This window comes from Siniperca chuatsi, linkage group LG10 (genome assembly GCF_020085105.1).
Source record: "Siniperca chuatsi isolate FFG_IHB_CAS linkage group LG10, ASM2008510v1, whole genome shotgun sequence".
Taxonomy (NCBI): Eukaryota; Metazoa; Chordata; class Actinopteri; order Centrarchiformes; family Sinipercidae; genus Siniperca; species Siniperca chuatsi.
In genome coordinates this window covers 25,378,741-25,397,023 of record NC_058051.1, presented here as the reverse complement: position 1 = coordinate 25,397,023, position 18,283 = coordinate 25,378,741, and the positions used below count along the sequence as shown (strand labels likewise).

The 18,283-nt window shown below is 40.6% G+C and overlaps 1 protein-coding gene across 1 annotated transcript; it reads left to right on the top strand.

Annotated features, from left to right (window-relative positions):
• The first annotated feature begins 449 nt into the window (after positions 1-449).
• tamalin (trafficking regulator and scaffold protein tamalin) lies at positions 450-12,029 on the top strand. The gene is made up of 8 exons (XM_044212654.1): positions 450-809; positions 3,074-3,126; positions 4,486-4,540; positions 6,729-6,831; positions 7,981-8,074; positions 9,873-9,939; positions 10,689-10,755; positions 11,044-12,029. The coding sequence occupies exons 1-8, from the start codon at positions 612-614 to the stop codon at positions 11,538-11,540; spliced, it is 1,134 nt and encodes a 377-aa protein (XP_044068589.1). The 5' UTR covers positions 450-611; the 3' UTR covers positions 11,541-12,029.
• The last annotated feature ends 6,254 nt before the right edge of the window (positions 12,030-18,283 follow it).

Here is an 18,283-nt window from a genome sequence, read left to right as displayed (position 1 = left end):
AATTTCTAAAATATCATTGTGACTTCTTATAATGTCGTCTTTTGTCCCAAACCCCCAAAATATTTAGGTTACAATGATATAAAACAGAGAAAAGCAGAACATTCTCACGTTTGGAAAGCTGACACCAATGAATAATTGGCATATTTGCTTGAACAATGACTGAAACGATTAAAACGACTAATCAATTATACAAATAGTCGACTGACTAATCAACTAACGCACTGATTACATGCCTTGTGCTGCTAATTTCTAAAATAAAACAACAACAAAGACAACTTTTTGCTGCATTCACGACCCCAAAACAAAAACACTTGTAGCATCACCTCATGTTCAACTTCCGAAATGCGAAACAGAAACGTCCGAGATGCACTTTAAGGCGGCATGAAGGATGTACGTCAACATCGCTATTGGCACTCATTTGTGTCCTTCACAACAAAGTCCCCGCCCCCGCCCCTTATTCACAAGAAGTGACATTGTAGTTGGCTCCACGTTGAAGCGCACAACTCGGTCAGCATCTTTCCCGGCTGGTTTCTCTCTCTGCCGGAGGACAACAAGACAGTTTACTATTGTTTTTATTTCCAACAACTTTTCACCTCGTTTATGAGCTCAACATGACGTTCAGGAGGCTGAAGAAGGTGAACTCCAGCAGGCCAGAGAGTGGACCCACATCTCAAGACAACGAGATTTATTTCACCTCGTCAAAGTCAGACAGCTACAGGACTGTGGACTTACCGACAGACTCCTCGGAGGTTTACAACTACAAGACTTTGGCTTACTCTGGTGGGACGCTGCCCAGAAACTTCAAAAAGGTAAACAAAATAAAAGTTCATTTAACACTTTGTGTCATAAGTTTATAAAGTGAGTGTAACTTCTCTCTATCTTGAGTCTTTTAGTCAAGAATGTATCAATATTTCCTGTCAAATGTTGGAATCCAGATAGTATTACTCTAAAAGTTATTCTATGTGTAAGATTTAACTTTTTTTAATTGTTCATACAAGGCATTTGGACTTGCTTAATGTCAAGTGTTTTCCACTCTAGCGGCTGAATTATTTACTTATTTGCCTTATTAGTGTAGGATAGTGGATTTTCAGCAAAATGAACACCTTTTGCTTAATTTTGATTATTTCACCTGCCAGAAAGAGGAGACAACACTTGAACTTTGTATTACCTTATCTAAAAGTAAAAAGATATTTAGTTCTGTGGGATGCAGTCTACTCAAATGTGTAGTGTAGTCAGTCTATCTGGTGATCCTTGATCTGAAAATGTTTGGGAACCTCTGCTGGAAGCTGTTCACAGTGCATCTACAGAGGGCATCTCACTGAAGGGCAACAGAAGCCAGTCCAGGGGCAAGTGTGGACCACCCAAACACTGATTCTGATCTGTGCTGTGTCATGTGCACCAGGGTCCTGTACAGTACTTCATACGTGGACTTATCCAAATTAAAATGAGGATTTGACATGAGCAACAAGTCCAAAAACTTGTTTTCAGATACAAATGACTCCTTTCCCAAGAGGGATGATCGAAAATGTTGACATAATTATGATTTTACCACTTAATTTCACAATAAAGTGGTACCTATACATGCTAAAGTGTACAACACAATAAAACGGGTATGAGCAAAAACACATAAACTCAACTAAAAGTTGTTTAGTTGTTAGAATGATGTCAATAGACCAAAATTTCCATCATAAAGTCATTTAACTTTGACTGTATGAGGGGAAATTTGTAATTTGAACCCTGAAATTTATGAAATGTACTTGCATTATAAGTACAGACTGTAAACTGGATAGAAACAACTAATTCATTTAAAATTGGAGTATTTTTTATACATCATTGACCTCAGATTGACTACTATTAAGTACTATTTACTCTGCTTTATGATTGTTGTTCTGACTCTCTACATGTTGCCCTTATTTCAAAGTAAGATTGCACTGAAGATAACTTAATCTAAGATAAACAAATCAACTGTTTAAACCTGATAACAACATGCCTGGATGAGTTAAACCATAATTGGGCCCAGGACTGACAGCCCGCCCTCTCTGATGGTCCAGAATGATACTGTCTTAACGTGGCATGGCTAAAGCTCATTTGGTTCAATTCTGTCATTTTACTTCCTTTGGAGTTTCGGGCAAAAGAGGACGTCTCAGTTGGTAACCAGTTTAAAATGGACATGTGTAACAGTGTACTGTAAAGAGAGGCACAGTTATCCACAAACTTACTTACATACATACATACAAAGTGTGCAGTAGCTGGAGTGAAGGGCTACAACAGTGCATTGTGCACACACAGGCACGGAGATCCTGCTCCAGCCGCCCCCGCCGGTATTTGGGAATAAATACACTCATTGAGTCGGGCGCGGGACAATTCTGTAAGTGTTGGGACGTAAAGAAAGCAACATTTTACTACCCAGAGAGCCTGTAGCACAAAGCAGCCTTTCATCGGAGCAGCATTTGAACATGATTGAGTTGGAACAGATGAGGAATGATTGTAAGTGATTTAGTGGAGCCTTCTGGACAGATGCCTTCCTTATTTACACAGTCAGGTAGGGCAGAGTCCTGACCTACTGTTGACTTGGGTTTTCACTCAATGCAGTTATTGTGGCAGTTATTCCAGCCCACTGTTCACCACTGTGTCTTATTTGTCTCTTTAATGGGCTGGATTTGTACAAACTGCTCTAAATTATCTAAAGTTTCAGAAAGGTCAACAATTTGAGTGCCTGGAGGTAACTGATTTAGTGTGAAATTTAGGGCTAAATTTAGGTGCTCTGAGGGTTTCTTCTGATGTTGTTGTGTGACTGCTTGAAGTAAACAAAGAGCAGCCAGACAAGTATTTCTGGTTTCAGTGCTGATGTTTCCATACTGGCATAATGGTTCGGTAGCTTAAAAATACAAACACAGCGTACAGCGCACGTGTGCAGCTTCAAGACTCGCCTGACTGGCCGATGCACTGATATGTACAGTAGTTGTGTCCGGGAAATATTGGGGGGAAACCCTCGTGAGTAATCCTGCATTAACCTTACGCAGGTGTCTGACACGCTCTGTCTTGTTTTCTCGTTTTCGTTTTCTCCTTGCAGGGTGGCGGGCTGCAGAAGTGGAAACCCCTAACACAGTCACCAGAACCACAAAGGTACCTCATCATTCACTGAGATGTACCCTTGTATAGCCTTTAACCTTTTCACTTCTTCTATCTTTAATCTTTTCATGGCCACATCTTCCTCTTAAAAATCATGAGCAAGTGAGCAACCTCATCTCAAAGTAAAAACGCCCTAATTCAAACAGTGATCTGTAATGATGGCAGCCATTATTATGCATGATATTCCCGAGGGTTGTCATGAATTTTTCATGTAGTTTGCTGCCCCTGCATGATAGATGCTGTGTTGACGTCCCTCAGTCCAACAGACCCTTGTACTGTACGTTTAGCTGTGACGTCCAGATGCTGCTGGACACAGAAGAAGTCCTGTGCAGCCAGCAGAGAACTTGTTATGCAATTTAAATAAGGATGCACATGGTAGAGAGGAATCCAGAGTTGGACGTAAACATCTTAATATTATCATTATCATTAGCCTAAAAGCTGATGGGTAAGCTATAAAATCCCATATTTCTTTGCTTTTATTGGGGAACTCCACAGATTTTACACATCAGAGTCTGTTTACAGGTCTTGGGCAGCACTACTGCATGTGTGGAAAAAGTCCCTCATGAGTCCAACAATGTTAGAGGAGTGTGATGCTAAATCAGTGGAGTACTCCTTTTTAATTCTGTTTTGACATTGTGAGGTTTTAGGTTGTCTTTCAAGGCGATTTCATACATAAAAATATCCAATCCCTGAGAGGATAACCCTGAAAGCAGGGCTGCAACTCACGATTATTTTCACAGTTTTTCAATTATTCGATTAATCATTTGGTCTGTAAAACACCAGAATACAGTGAAAAATGACGATCACAATATCCTAGAGCCCAAAGTGACGTCTTCAGTTCTTGTTTTGTCCAACCAACAGTTCAAAACCCCAAAATATTCAATTTACAATTATATAAAGCAGACACCTGTGAATATTTTTGCTTGAAAAATGACTAAAATGACTAATCAATTATCCAAATAGTTGCTGATTACTTGACTAATCACTTCAGCTCTGCGTTGATTACATGCCTTTTTGTGCTTTTTTTTCTCCTCTTGATTCTACCACTCTATCACAAGGTAAATATGCACCACTTAATTTATCAAACCACAGCTTTTAATGCAACACCAAGAAAAGAAGCGATTTCTCACATTTGAGAACCTGCAACCATCAAAGTTCTAGCATTTTTGCTTGAAAAAAGACTTAAAATAGATGCTCCTCAGAGTCTGGAAGCACTTAATCATACAGCTCACATTCATTTTACTCAGTTGTTTCGCAGAAATCTGAGGATATAAAAGAAGTTGTGATAGCTGCAGTATATACAGAAAAGAGTTAGTTGAAATAAAAATGACAAAATCTCTTTCTTTTTTCCAGAAAGGTGGTGGCCCTGGAGAAAAAGGAAGAGGAGTCGTTTGGTTTCGAGATCCAGGTAAGAGGATCAACGGCGAAATGGGGAGGAAGGGTTCTTAACCTATCGAGTGCCATTTAACAGGATTTCCCTCATCGGCCACATCCCTGTCAACAGATTATGATACTTGAGCGACTGAAGCGTGTACATCTTATCCTGTAAATCTCTTAATCCAGGCCTGTGCGGGCGGGGTTGAAAGGTCACGCATCAGTCAAATAACTCGTCGACGTTAGTCCCATGACTGGAGAGAAGAGGAAATGGGTTTATTTTTTCTCCCAGTGTCTGTATATTTTAAGCCATGTGGTTTGCTCACACGCTTCCCATGAAATACCTGCTTCACTCTCTCACGGCTCAGCAGACAGACGCTTCACACATTTGACCTCAGAAACTCGAAATGTCGCCCCGAAGCGCTGCCTCACAATGTCGGCTCTGTGGGCTCTCAGATCCCATTCTTCAAATAGTTTTAAATGTTGATTTGAGTCTTTTTGTCTTTCTTTTTTTTTTTTTTTTACAGTAATGTGGATATTGTAATGCTCTGTTGACCAGTTAAAGTTTCTGGAATTGGAGTACTGCATTGAGGAAAAGACATATTGTTCTATTTATGGTTTCGATGGAGGTTTCCACCCTTCCTGCTAGCCTGTGTGCCAGAAGGAAGTGAGATCACGAGGGCCAGTTTGACAGTCAGCAGAGAGAGAGATGAGTTTTGGAGTCTTGTGTTCCCTGGTGGTTTTATCCTCCCTTAGTGCCTGTTATGTTAATACAGATGTGGAGTTGAGGATCCAGCATGTAAATGTGATATTTGCATTTTTAACGATATTTACATGGTTATGTGTTTATCTTTCAGGCTGCTGAGAAGGAAGCTCATATTTAGCCAGCAGCAAACACAGGCAGGCAGATCTGAATCATTGCATATTTCCATAAGAGACACTCATCCAAGTTGGATTCATGTTTTAATAGTTTTAACACTTGACTGTAACAGATGGAAAGCTTGATAACTTTTATTTTACGAGTGAGAGTGTCTCGAACCTGTTTGTTGAGGGAAAGGCCCTGAGTTTCAGGCTCCCTCAGCAGCAGCCTGTTGACTGACTGATTGTTTTGTGATAAGGGGAAGTCTATCTATTGCCTGCAGTGCTCTGATGTTCTGCAGAGAGACTGCGGTGACTGAAACAAGGAAGAGCATGCAAATACGTGTGGAAGTAACAAAAACTGTTTCCAAGACAACAGAATAATTATAGATACATAATAAAGAGGTGATATAGATTAGCTTAAAACAATGTTCTGCTTTTATTAAGCTGGACTGCTGTCAGCAAGTGGCTGATTTCAGTGTCAGTTTAAAGGATGGGTTCTCATTTTTTCAAGTCTATCTTAAAACAGTACTGACATGCCCATATGTACATTAAAAGCGGCCGCTGTCATTTTTCCTTTCCAGTGGTAAAGAGATCCCCTCCTGAAGCGATTTCAATGTAATTGATGGGGGACACAATCCAAAGTCCTCTTTCTGTGCAAAAATACATCCCAACGTTCAGTTAAAGATAATATCAGGCTTTGAGTTAGACAAATCGGATGGGTATCATCCAAAGTTACTGGGTTTTTTTTGGTATGAAATTCCCTCTTTGTGTTTCCCTGGACGGTGTTTTCTTGCTGTGGTGTGGCGAAGGGATTTTTGTTCTAAAAGGGAATTTTGTACGAAGAGGGAATTTTGTACTAAAAAGACTAACTTTGGAATATATCCTTTTGACTTGTCTAGCTCAGTCTGCTCAACTTTATCAGTCATTTATGCAACTTTGGAGTATATTTTTTACACAGAATAGAGGATCAATTACAGCAACCAAGAACCCTTTCAGTACACATATGGGCATGTCAGTATTGTTTTAAGATAGACTTAAAAAAAAAAAAAAAAAAAAAGTGAACCTTTGCTTTAATGTTGAACAAGTCTACCGGCGGTTTCTGTTTAATCAGATAAGACAAACAAACCTCTTACTCTGCACGTTTGCACCACGTCTCTTCTTTCCTGTGTCGTCCGCCGTGGCTTCCTCAGCTTGTCATTCAATGGTTTATCAGTGTGTTGCATTGTAAGGCTACATGATTTCAAAACTGCTGACATCAATCACATTATGTAAGACAATTCCTATACATAAAGAATAAGGAAGTATTTATAAAGCTTTTTTTCCGCTTCTGTTATTCAGTGTGGTCATTCTGTCTCTCTTAGACTTACGGCCTGCACCATCAAGACCAAAACTCGGTGGAGATGTGCACGTTCGTGTGTAAGGTGCACAATGAGAGCCCGGCCCAGCAAGCAGGACTTAAAGTTGGTGAGTTTGTGTATTTTTATTTGAGCTGCAGCTACGCCTGAAATAACCCTGGAAAATACTTGTAATAGACATTTGGGGAAGTGAGCGTATCAGGAGGTTTTGGTTCAGCTCGTCCTCTTTTGTGTTTGCCAGCTGACACTCGTGTACCGTACGTCAACAAAAGCACTCATGTGTTTCAGCCAGCTGTTTAGGGAAGTACAAATATGACTGTGTGCCCACTCATTTTCCAGTCAACAGACAACTAAGTGAGCGGCTATTTCAGCCAAACGTATTTGCCAGCTCCTCTCACCAATGTGCCAGATAGAGAAAGGCAAAGACAACCTCTCAAATGCCGGTTTGAAAAAAATTCTCAAAGATAGAAACGGTGTGTTATTAACCAGCATGTGCAATTATGTTTTTATCAGTGAAGTGAAGATTTGTCAAAGTAAGCTCTGTGCTCGATGTCATGCTAAAGAGCACTGCAGCGGTTGTTCACTTTACACTTCACTAAATTGTCTCTGGTTTTCAAACTTGTGACCGCTCAGTCACAAGCAGGCCTCTCTCAGCGTTATGTCTGCGTCAATGTGTCAAAATAAAAAAGGAAGAGGATTCTCCGCTGCCGCCGCCTCCTTTCTCCATCCAACCTGCGCATGTCACTTCAGTTTCACTTCCTACATTCCTCGCATGCTCGCTCTATTGTTGCCTGCGTCTTGCTGCGAACACAGTGACTTCATTGCATGAGGCAGATTAGGCGGTGGTTTTTGAAAGAGAAAAATAGGTTTTTGTGCTGAAGCCTCACAAAGCCCACTGTCATGCATGAGAGTTCACACCACATCTAACAACTCCAGAGTCTGAAGTGGAACGGTGTGACTCTCATAGAAAAATAAACGCATAGGGCTTTAACATGTTTAAATAATCTTATTTTACAATGAGGTGACTGCAGTTCAGTGACGAGCCGTGTGCCACGACTGCATATGCATGGCCTTCCACAGTTGTGTTGCACATGTGTCAAGGTTTTACTTAGACTCAAACAAGCCTCAGTTGGCTTTAACTTGCGGTAATTAAATCCACAGTGGATTGAAGTACATCCTGACCTGATGGCTGCTTGTTAACACACGTTGTGTGTCTGTGTGTGTGTGTGTGTCTGTGTGTGTGTGTGTGTGTGTGCAGGGGACACCATTGCAAGTGTGAACGAGACCACCGTGGAGGGATTTCGGCACAAAGACATCGTTCAGCTCATCAGGGCCTGCGGAAACACACTCAGGTACACAGACTCACAGAAAACAACAAAAGCTGTGGATGTTTAGAAACGTATAATTTTGTTAGTAATGTTTCTCAGGTTTTTAATTCATTAATAAACATATTGCATTTATTCTAGTGCTGATGTGATTAGTTGATTTGACAGAAGATTGGAAGCAATGTTGATAATTGTTTAACTCAGTGAACAAGAGTGCTCTGATGCTAACAAGGCTATCAACTCTGGTTAGAAAGATTTATTCAGAGGACTTGCTCTCGACTTCACTGTCAGTGTAGCAGAGGCTGGTGTCTCCTGTGTCTACAAACTCTAGCAGTTTAGGTAAAGTTTAACATTTCATGAGTAATAAGAGGGTCATGTCCTAGATATTATTTTAATCACATTCAAGTTTGTGTTACAAGTTTCCCAAAATCTATTAATGGTCAATAACAATTAAATTCAGTTTACATGGGGAGGCATGAAATCTTTCGACTTCAAAAGGGGGGAACGATAGAAAAAGTTTGAGAACCACTGTTTTAAGTTATTAACTTAGCAAAAAAAAACAACCTTTGCTGGTTCCAGCTTCTAAAATGTGAGGCTGCTTTACTGTCAATTGCATATATTTGCGTTTTGGGCTGTTGGTTGGACAAAGCTAGCAATTGGACGATTAGCTCAGGCTGTGGAAAATTGAGATGGACATTTTTCGCAATTTTCTAACATTTTATAGAGTTATGCTTGGAAAGAACTGGTTGGTACGACATGTAGTCCGGCCATGTCAGAACTCGGAAGGCAAAAGTGTTTATAGTTGATCCGAAAGGCCACATTTGAAGGCAGGTTGAAAAGCCGGCCATCTCAGAGAGGGGTGAGACACAGTGTTGTTTAAATATGGGAATAATGGGGCACATTCTCTGACTGTCTCTCCTGGACGACATTCATGGCGTTGCACTCGTTTGTTCACATTAAAAGTGACAGAAAAAGCTGTGTCAAGAATGAAAAAAGAGAGCTAGAGAAAGAAGTTCACACCCTGGTTCCTTTCTCAGCTCTGCGTTAAGAGGGTGTGAATGTCACATTGTCGGTTTTGGAAAGTTGCAGAAATGGTCAGACACAGACCCCCTTAATACAACATTGGAAAGGTGTGGGGGCAGGTGGTTTCAGAAGCAGAAGTGAGCAGTTCTGATGAAGCATACTAGCAGATTAAAAGTTTAAAAATAATCAGGATATACATTATTTTAACTCCATTTTATTGAGTTAAAATAGTTTTGTCAACCATGGCTTAAGGATCTTGAACATCGCTATTAGGTTAAATCTGCCAGTTGAGTTGAGTCCCTGGGTGGGTGTTTAATCTGAACCCACACTCTCTTCCTCATCCTCCTCCTCTGCTTGTAAATAATTAAAATGACAATTAGCGAGGCCCCCGTCTGTAAACTTTGAGAGTTGCTGTGAAAGAATTGAGGTGAACCGCATCAGAGTGCCAGTGCAGGCACAGATTTTATAGACTGACATCATCAAATCATACTTACAACTAAAGTCTGTATAAACTTTTAAATAAAGTGAAAACAAGCTCTATAAGTTGGTCACCCACTCATGTGATTCAAAGGATTTGCCACACTAAAGTGTTTTGAGTGGAAATTGTATATGTTCCTTCCTTATCCTTCCCCCTCTCTCGTAAACTGTTTGACACCAGACCCCTTCCCGCCACCGTCTTATGAAAAGAGCCTTTCATATGGTCGAACTTGTTTTTTAATTGCTGTTTTATGCCCTTGTAGTTTTTATAAGTGCTTCCTGTTACGCTTATTAATTCTGTTGCCTTCTGGTTTTACATTTACAGGCTGGAGACGGTTTATAGTGACTCAATCCGAAAAGCGGAGCTGGAAGCACGGCTGCAGTATCTGAAGGTGAGTTTTTCTTTGCTGCAGCAGTTTTTCACTGTTTGTCAGCAGTGACTCTGCCTGATTGTGTGTCCACCAGCCTCAGACATTCTTGACTCATGGCTGTTTTTTAAAAGCTGCCTGTGAAGTGGCTCAAGTGAGCGCGCTTTTCCCCCAAGATTACAGCAGCTGTCCCGCTCTAATCCACGAGTGTGTGAGAGCTGCAACACAGCCGCTTTCTGGATTAAGCCAACGTTTTAAAGATTAACGTGCCGCTGAACACACTGCATTTGACGTGCTGGAGATGAAGGTTTTGGTAGATGTTCTGGATAAAAAACAAAAACACTGACTGCAAAAGTACTGCCTAAATCACCATGACAAAAACTCATCCAGTACAATCACACTAATTTTAAGTTGCATATCAGTTAGTGGTATTTGGGAATGCCCTCAAATATGTCATCTTCCTGTTAGTTTTAGTCTGTAACTCCTGTTATTAGTCAATGCAGTTTCACATGTATTGTCGTAAAAAGTAATTTAGCATTTATTTGGCTAATGCCCCTGCAGTGTGAGCACAGATAATTTGGGTTTTTAGTCTGTTGTTGGTTTGAAAAGTCACATACCAAAGTCCCACAGATCTCTGTTATATGTGAGCTGACAACTTACGGTTTAAATGAATATGCCCTACCTTTTTTACCATTGTTTTTAATTGTAACTTCAGAGTTAAAGTCCTTTTTCATGAGGTGTTCTGTTAACATATCTCTGTCTTCCTTTTGTAGCAAACTCTTCATGAGAAATGGGACGAATATCGGTCGTTGATGGTGCAGGAGCAGAGGCTTGTTCATGGTAGGTCTTCTGTGGAATTTTATGTGTCTTGTTAATATTCAATTTACTTTATTTCACCAGAATAATTCATAATTATTTTTTTTTTTACAAAAGGGGGAGGCAATAAGATTCATAGCAGATAAAACAAACATTATATTTACAAAAATGTTTTTTTTTTTTTTTTAAAAGGCACATGTACTCAAACCAAGAAATGCCCTGTACTCATCCCAGCTTCCTGCGTGCCTGTGTGTTCAGTGATGCAACTATCCTAGTAGTCCACTATCCTAACTCTGCCCTTCTTTCCTGTAGGTATAGTAATGAGTGATGCTGCGGTGTACGAGTCTCTGGAGTCAGCAGGTGTGTACGGCAGCCTCGGCACTCCCAGCCCCGCCGCTCAAAGAGCCCTCCGCTGCACCGGCAGCACCAGCAGCAGCGCCAGCTTTCTCAGCACGGCCACCGAGGACGACCCTCTCTACCAGACCTGCCTGTACAAGGCAGACGGCAGCGTGGACTCAGACAACACCAGTGCAGAGAAAAAGAAAGAGCAGCAGCCCCCGCCGCAGAGACAGCAACGTCTCCGACCGGCTAGCGAGCTCTTCACGACGGCCAAGACGCATCTGACCCGCAGCGCCAGCACACGCAGCTACATGAGGGCATCTTCGTCGTCGACATCCACCTCGGAGGAGAAGCAGGGAGGATTCAACTCGCTGCAGAGGAAGCCCAAACAGAAAAGCTTCCGGAGGCGAATCCTCAAATTCATCCCGGGCTTGAACCGACCGCTGGAGGAGGAGGAGAGCAAACTGTGAGCAGCAAACAGAGCTGTTCACCTAAACTAAACAGTGAACCAACCCAAGACTTAAAGCACCAGTGAAAAAAAAAAACTGCCAAAGAAAAAAGTGCAAGTAGCCCCAAAGAGTGAAGAGGCTGAGACCAAAGTGTAATGGCTCTATAGTTGCACCTCTCCATGTTTGAATGGGTAGACCAATGAACATTTGGCTACGTTCTGTAGCCTTCTGTGTTTCACAGCTGTACATAACTTTTGTTTCCATTTGTTTTGTTCTTTAAGTTATTTATTTATTTTAACGTGTCGGAATGAAGGATTTTTCAGTTTTTACTGCATGCTCTGACTGTTATTTCGACAGCTGAATAAATGACCCGTTATCATTGTGATTGTGCAAACACAGCATTTTGTAAGAGACACATTTGTTATCTACTTTAGACGATTCAGATTGATCCTGTTTTATTTTTTTCCGCCTAAGTCACGGTTCCTAAAAATAAAATATGTGGCAACTACAGATTATATGCTCATTATTTTGTGCAGAACTTGCAAGAAAAGCTATTTTGTTCCTCCAGCCACAATGGTTTGTGGGAATTGTAGCTGCCAAACTTAAATTAGTGCTGAGACCTCAAGTGTACACACAATCTGTTTGTAATTTCCCCTGTTGAATACTCCATGTGATACCTTTAAATATATTAAGTCTTCATAGTTCCACAACTCTTCCTCAGTTTAAGAATGTTATCACCCGAGTTTTGGAGGTTAGTCTGTGGCTTCGGATGGTTTGTGGCTTTTTGTGGTGCAAGGTATCCAGAATGGAGGCTGTTGTATCAGCTATGACACAGTTTATTGTTGGGAGAATAGTAAGGAATGTGCGGAGAAAGGCATGACCCAAAAATTCCAAACACAACCGCTTTCTTTCAGCTCCTGCAGACGAATGCCGATTCCTCCTCTTCCAAGCTCCCATATTCCCATGGTGGCTTCAGAGAGCTTACTAGGTGTGTGTGTGTGTGTGTGTGTGTGTGTGTGTGTGTGTGCGCGTGTGTGTGTTGGGCGGGGGTTGTTCGGAGTCTTTTCATTCCTGGCTCCCAGCTGACCCATGAGGTCATGGTGGTCACTCTCTCTGTTGGCTCTGCGGCGTTGATCCCTTTTGTCCTCTGCCGCTTATTCACAGATGCGTCAGGAGTGTTGATGATGGTGAGCGATGGTATGTGGCCATGTGTTAGAGCCGGGCACTCTTCATGCTCTCCTCTGACTGTTGTGAGCACATTAAGGAGAAGGGGGGGGGGGGTTGGAAAGGACGCTGACATAAGGGATTGTTATGCAAGCTTGCTGATGCTTGAAACATGGGTTTAGAGAATGGGCTGAATGCATAACGAGGGGATAATTATTCAAGATGAATGTACACTAAAAACAATGTGTGAAAGGGCCATTTAACAGAGACAGAGGGCCCAGAGGGTGCAGTTGGTGCTCAGCAATTAACCCAGTGGGAGGTTAGTATAGGGGGATGGCTAGTCAATAATACTGTTGCAAATGTTTGGATGTCGCCCCACTGCTTAAACACCACAGTTGATTCAAAGACTGTGGTGAATTTGTTTTCTGTGCAGCCGTAAGTTAGAGCATGAACTGCAGAGTTCAGTTTCTGCTTCTTGTGCTGTTTTTCCAGTATTTTAATTAAGTCATTCTTATTAAAATACTAGAAAGACCGCTTCTTAAATTTGACTTTGTTACCATCTTTTCATTGTCACTAGAATGTATGATCATTTTTATTATGTTGAGAATGGCTGGATTACAGTTTTTCATCTATGTTTTGATGAAAAGGCCCAACTCAAACACCAAAAACTGAAAATGCATGCTCCAAACGGCGTTGTGTTCTAAAAACTCTTCATACAATCACCTAAATGACATACTGGTGTCTAAAAACAAAATGCTGCAACTAAAAACTCCCTTTTCTGCACAATGTATCAAATCTTAAGTTCAAACTTGCAATCATTTAGTGGAGATCAGGGCTGCAAATAATTCATTTTTATTATTAATTAATCGGCCGATCATTTTCTAGATTAATTGATTAATCATTTTGTCTATAAAACATGAGAGCGCAGTGCAAAAAAGCAGCAAATTCTCACATTTAAGAACTTGCAACCATCAAATGTTTAGCATTTTTTCTTTTGCTTGATTATTTTTCGATCAACTAATCGATTTATCAACTAGTCATTGCAGCAATAAATAAAATGAACAAAATCTTCTATCTTAGGGAGTCTGTTTACTGTTTCATATCTTGCCTTTCATGTACATCAGGTCACATCATATCTACTGTAATATTTTCCCTGGTCAGACAAATTCCAGCCTTGGCATGACTGCAGGGATGGTGAAGTCCATTGACTCTGAGTGTGACCTGGACATGATTTTCCGAAACAATTTTCCAACAAGAAAATCTCGCTTTCTTTTAGGAAATGGAATATCTCTGGTTCCACTGCAACGCTTTAAAAACTGTCCACCGTGAGTCTGACAGTGTTATAGGAGTTCAATGCTAAATCAGTAGAATTTTTTAATAATTAAGGACTCGGCCAAGATCAGGAGGGAAAAAAACATCCATACTTTTTACTAAACTATGACTATGTCGCTTTATAAAGACACTCTAGCCTAGGGGCACCTTGACCTTGGAACTCCATCCATTGCCTACATCACTGCTGCATTTCTTACTCTTTTTGCTCACATTTTTGTTTTGGTGCCAACCTGGTTTGTCCCTTCACTTCTTACTGATTATAGAGTCAAAAGTATTGTATGTAAATGAACAAGCCGACACAACAGAAACAGATTTATCTCAACGTCTGCACTTGTATTAAATGCTCTGCAAACCATGCATGTGATAGTCATGTGACAGGTAAAGGGAACTGCGTGAAAAGAACCAGAAATCATTAAAAGTGAAGCGAATGCATTTGAAGCTTCGATCACTGAATTTGCAGTCTTAAAGACACAGTTACCAAAGACTTGAACCTACTGCTCCAGTCCTGTTACTGCCTGTCAGTGATGAGAAATGAGTTTTGAGAAGAGGAAGCGGAAAGGCCTGTAAGACAAAGCTGAGCATCTGTGGCGAAACATCTCAGACCAGAGTGCTATTTCTCAAGCCTGGCGTGCGTCACAGCTTCTGACTGGCCGTTAGTGCCCCCGTTTAAATTAATGGATCAGATGTTCCTATTGTTTAAAAAGAAAGAAGTACAAATATGTGCATAGAAAAGACACCAGACAAAAAAAAATGTTGGTCTCATGCAAGAAATTAACCCGTTTGAAGCAGAGAGTGTGGGTGGCCAGTGTGGCATTTTAGAGTTGTGTATGTTGTATCTGATAGAGGGATAGGAGCTTGAGTGGGCCGTCAAGGCACAGGATGTGGGTGACAAATGTGCCGGAAATCCACCATAAAGATAGGAGAACACAACCAACTGCAAGGTTAAAAAAAGACAGCATCATATGCATGTGATTATCTCCATGTTTGTCTATCAGTGTTTGTGTTTAATAAAGAGAGAGAACAGGTAACGTGCAATAAAATAAACCGCTAGACTGGACACCTGCCTCAGGAGACAACAGGTGTGACTTACAGAAGAGTTCAGGGTCAAACGTTACAAATAAAAACTATCCTTTACTTGTAAAATGTCCCACAAAATAGTGAGTTTTGCACACAGGGCCAACAAGAGGAAACAAAACTGTCCAAGGTGAGTTAACAGCCATCACCCTCAACAACTACAGTGAACACTTGAATAAATGCAAATTGAAAAACGCGCCTCACAATCTGCATCTGAGATAAACATTCTGCATTTGGTTTCCCAGCAGCAGTGAGCTGATATACCTTAAAGGTTATATTATCTCTTTGTAGCTGTAAAAGCCTCTTTCCTGAAGCCGCTGCTCATAATTTCCACCCAGTAGCTTGTTAATGGACAGCTCAGTTATACAGTTGGAACCTCTTATTTAGGAACTGGACAGCTGTGTGTTTTATCAACCCCTACGTACAGTCCATAAAAGTTTTCCATTAGCTTCATGGGTCTAACAGATCCAAAACCACATGTCAACACAGTGGTGCTTGATTATAAAAGATTCATTAAGAAATAAAAATAACAGCTTACATATGAAAGCTTAAAGGACCTGAAAACACATTTTCTCAATCAGCTTCTTATTATGAGCAATGGGGTCCAACATGAAGATTCTTGGTTATTTTACATGAAAGATTTTTCCCCATGCTTTTCTTAATGGTTTGAAGTGGGAGGTCCTCAGTTGGAAAAAAGGTGATGTCCCGTACTGTATTTCCATGCACCAATAAAAGGTGAGCAACATTTGAATCAAACTCTGATGACAGTTGTGTGGTTTGTTTGCAAATGTTGCCAGGCACTATCTGTGAAATCTGATCCAATGACACCCACACAGTCCTGATGAAGCAGATTAGTATTTGAGTGTTAAACTCTGAATAAATGATAACTAAGGAAGTTTTTCTTCCAAACGTAAACTTTAATTTTTTGCTAATTTAGTCATGAATGTTTAACGTTATAGAGAGATTCAAGTTTTCAGGGGCTTTAACATGCATCAATTTGCTAAATAAAACATTTCAGAGAGAAGCTCATTCATCAAAAGTTGGAGAAAGGCTGCACTAAAAATTAATTATAGTATGTTGGACTCCTGTACTGGAAACTAGTGGTGGAGTTACATCATTAAATATAAACCTTTGATTTTCATATTTAGCTCTAGTAAAAAATTTACTGATCCGACCAGTTAAAGTGACACTCCACCAGTTTTACACATGAAGATCAGTTTACTTGTCATGAAGAGTACTACTTTAAGAGTTTGTGAAAACAGTTGTATATTGTCTTCTGTGGCTGTGAAAGTTGCTTTTTAAAGTTTATAACTGTGGTCAAAACTCCAGCAGCACTTGAAGTATAAAAAACAGCTTAATTGTGTTATATGAAAACCCTGATGAAGGCCACAAGCTGACATTGGTCTCACTATAAAGTTAAAGTTGTTTATACTACAAGTGTTGCTGAAGACCTCTTATGACTTTTTACCTTCTCCATGATGCACCTTGGAAGTAGGTGAAGTTGTGCCAGAAATCCCTACTCTGCTTCACATTTTCAACAGAAAGATGCCATTACAAACTTGTGGGTGGAGTTTGAAAGACATGGGTACCAGATGGGGAGGGTCTAATGAAAGATGGACCAGACCGGCATCGCCTCATCAAACGCCAAGTGCCAAGGAAAGAATCGTGCTTTCACAAAACGTGAGAAACTACTGTGAAACTAGAAACAGCCGTATTAATAACCAAAATGTTTCACACTGAGATTTGAGGCACATAAGATACTGATGAACATTCACTGTCAGTGTGGTAAATAACTAAATGATGCTGGTAACTAGTTGCTACTGATGGATAGCTAGCTTGAGTGGGAGGCTGCTGGAGTACAATCATACAGTAACGTTATAGCAGCATCAGTGATGCAAACATGGCTGCCACGTCCAACTAAAACAAACGATTTGATCAAATATGTGTAGATGTCTGGATGAGCAATATCTGGCCATCAAACATGTCTATAAAAGTCCATACAAACTTGTAATCCAAACACTCAAATTGCATTGACATCTATAGGATCTTCTGTTTTCTATCCCCCAAAAAGAGGCGCGGCCGTGACGTTTTAAGTACCCGTATGTGCCTGTCTGGTCTATGCTGCATAATGAGTTGCGCTGTGGGAATTGTAGGATAGTGTTTTTGGGGTTTGACCCATGCTAGTGACTAAAAATCAGGATATCTCAGCCTCTGCTGCTGAGTCCCCCAACCTAATGAAAGTGCAATGCTAAAATGGCTGGAGTGTGTCTTTAAAGGATAAGGAAGGAAAATTAGGGTTTTATTGAATAGATCTTTCATTATAAAGTAGAGCTGTTTTTTTTAATTCATGTCGGGCAAGGAAAGCCACTACAGGATCTGTTAGATTGCAGCCCTGCATCTCAGGGTGAAGTCCAGTAAAGTGGTGCACAGTTTTGTCAGTGTTTAGTAGATTATGAATGTATGTTTTACTGTATCAGACCAGGTAAGGTGAAGCTGATGGCAGAGATTTGACTGTCCACAGAAAATAACTGTAGCGACACTTCCTCATCATTTGGCTATCTCCACTTACAAAGTAAGACCTTATATGACTTCACCCTTCACCTGTCACCTCTCACACAGACACAAACACACCCACACACACTTATACTTATACTTATTTCCCGTTTGAACGAGTGACAGGTGTGAAAGTCTGAGTCACTGAATATGCTTTTATTTCCCATTGCTGCTTGTATGTCAGAAAGCCATTACCACTGCAATGCCAACACAGGAAACAACAGCTGCATGTGGCTAATCTCAGTGTAAATTTAGGGGTGAATGAATGAATCACTTGTTTTTTTTAATACTTTTTTCATATATTAGTAGGTATTAAAAACATCCTAAAGTGGTGGATCATAGGCTTAGTCTTAATACAATACACATGTGACTGTGTTTGGCTTAAACTCTGCATCATTCTGTCTTTTCTGTCCACAGATACAGCAGATCTGGAAGATCTGGAGGGTTAAATCTGGATTAATCTTAATCATTTGCAGGCTATATTCTTGATTTGCGGTATGTGAGATGTTTTTCCTCAGGATGTGAAACGTGTACACAGCGTGTGCACAGATGGTGTACAATAGGCGTCAGATTGAACGTTCAGTTACACAGGTTCCTCTTTTTCATGATAGTTTTATAGTGTTTGTGAACACAGTCAGATA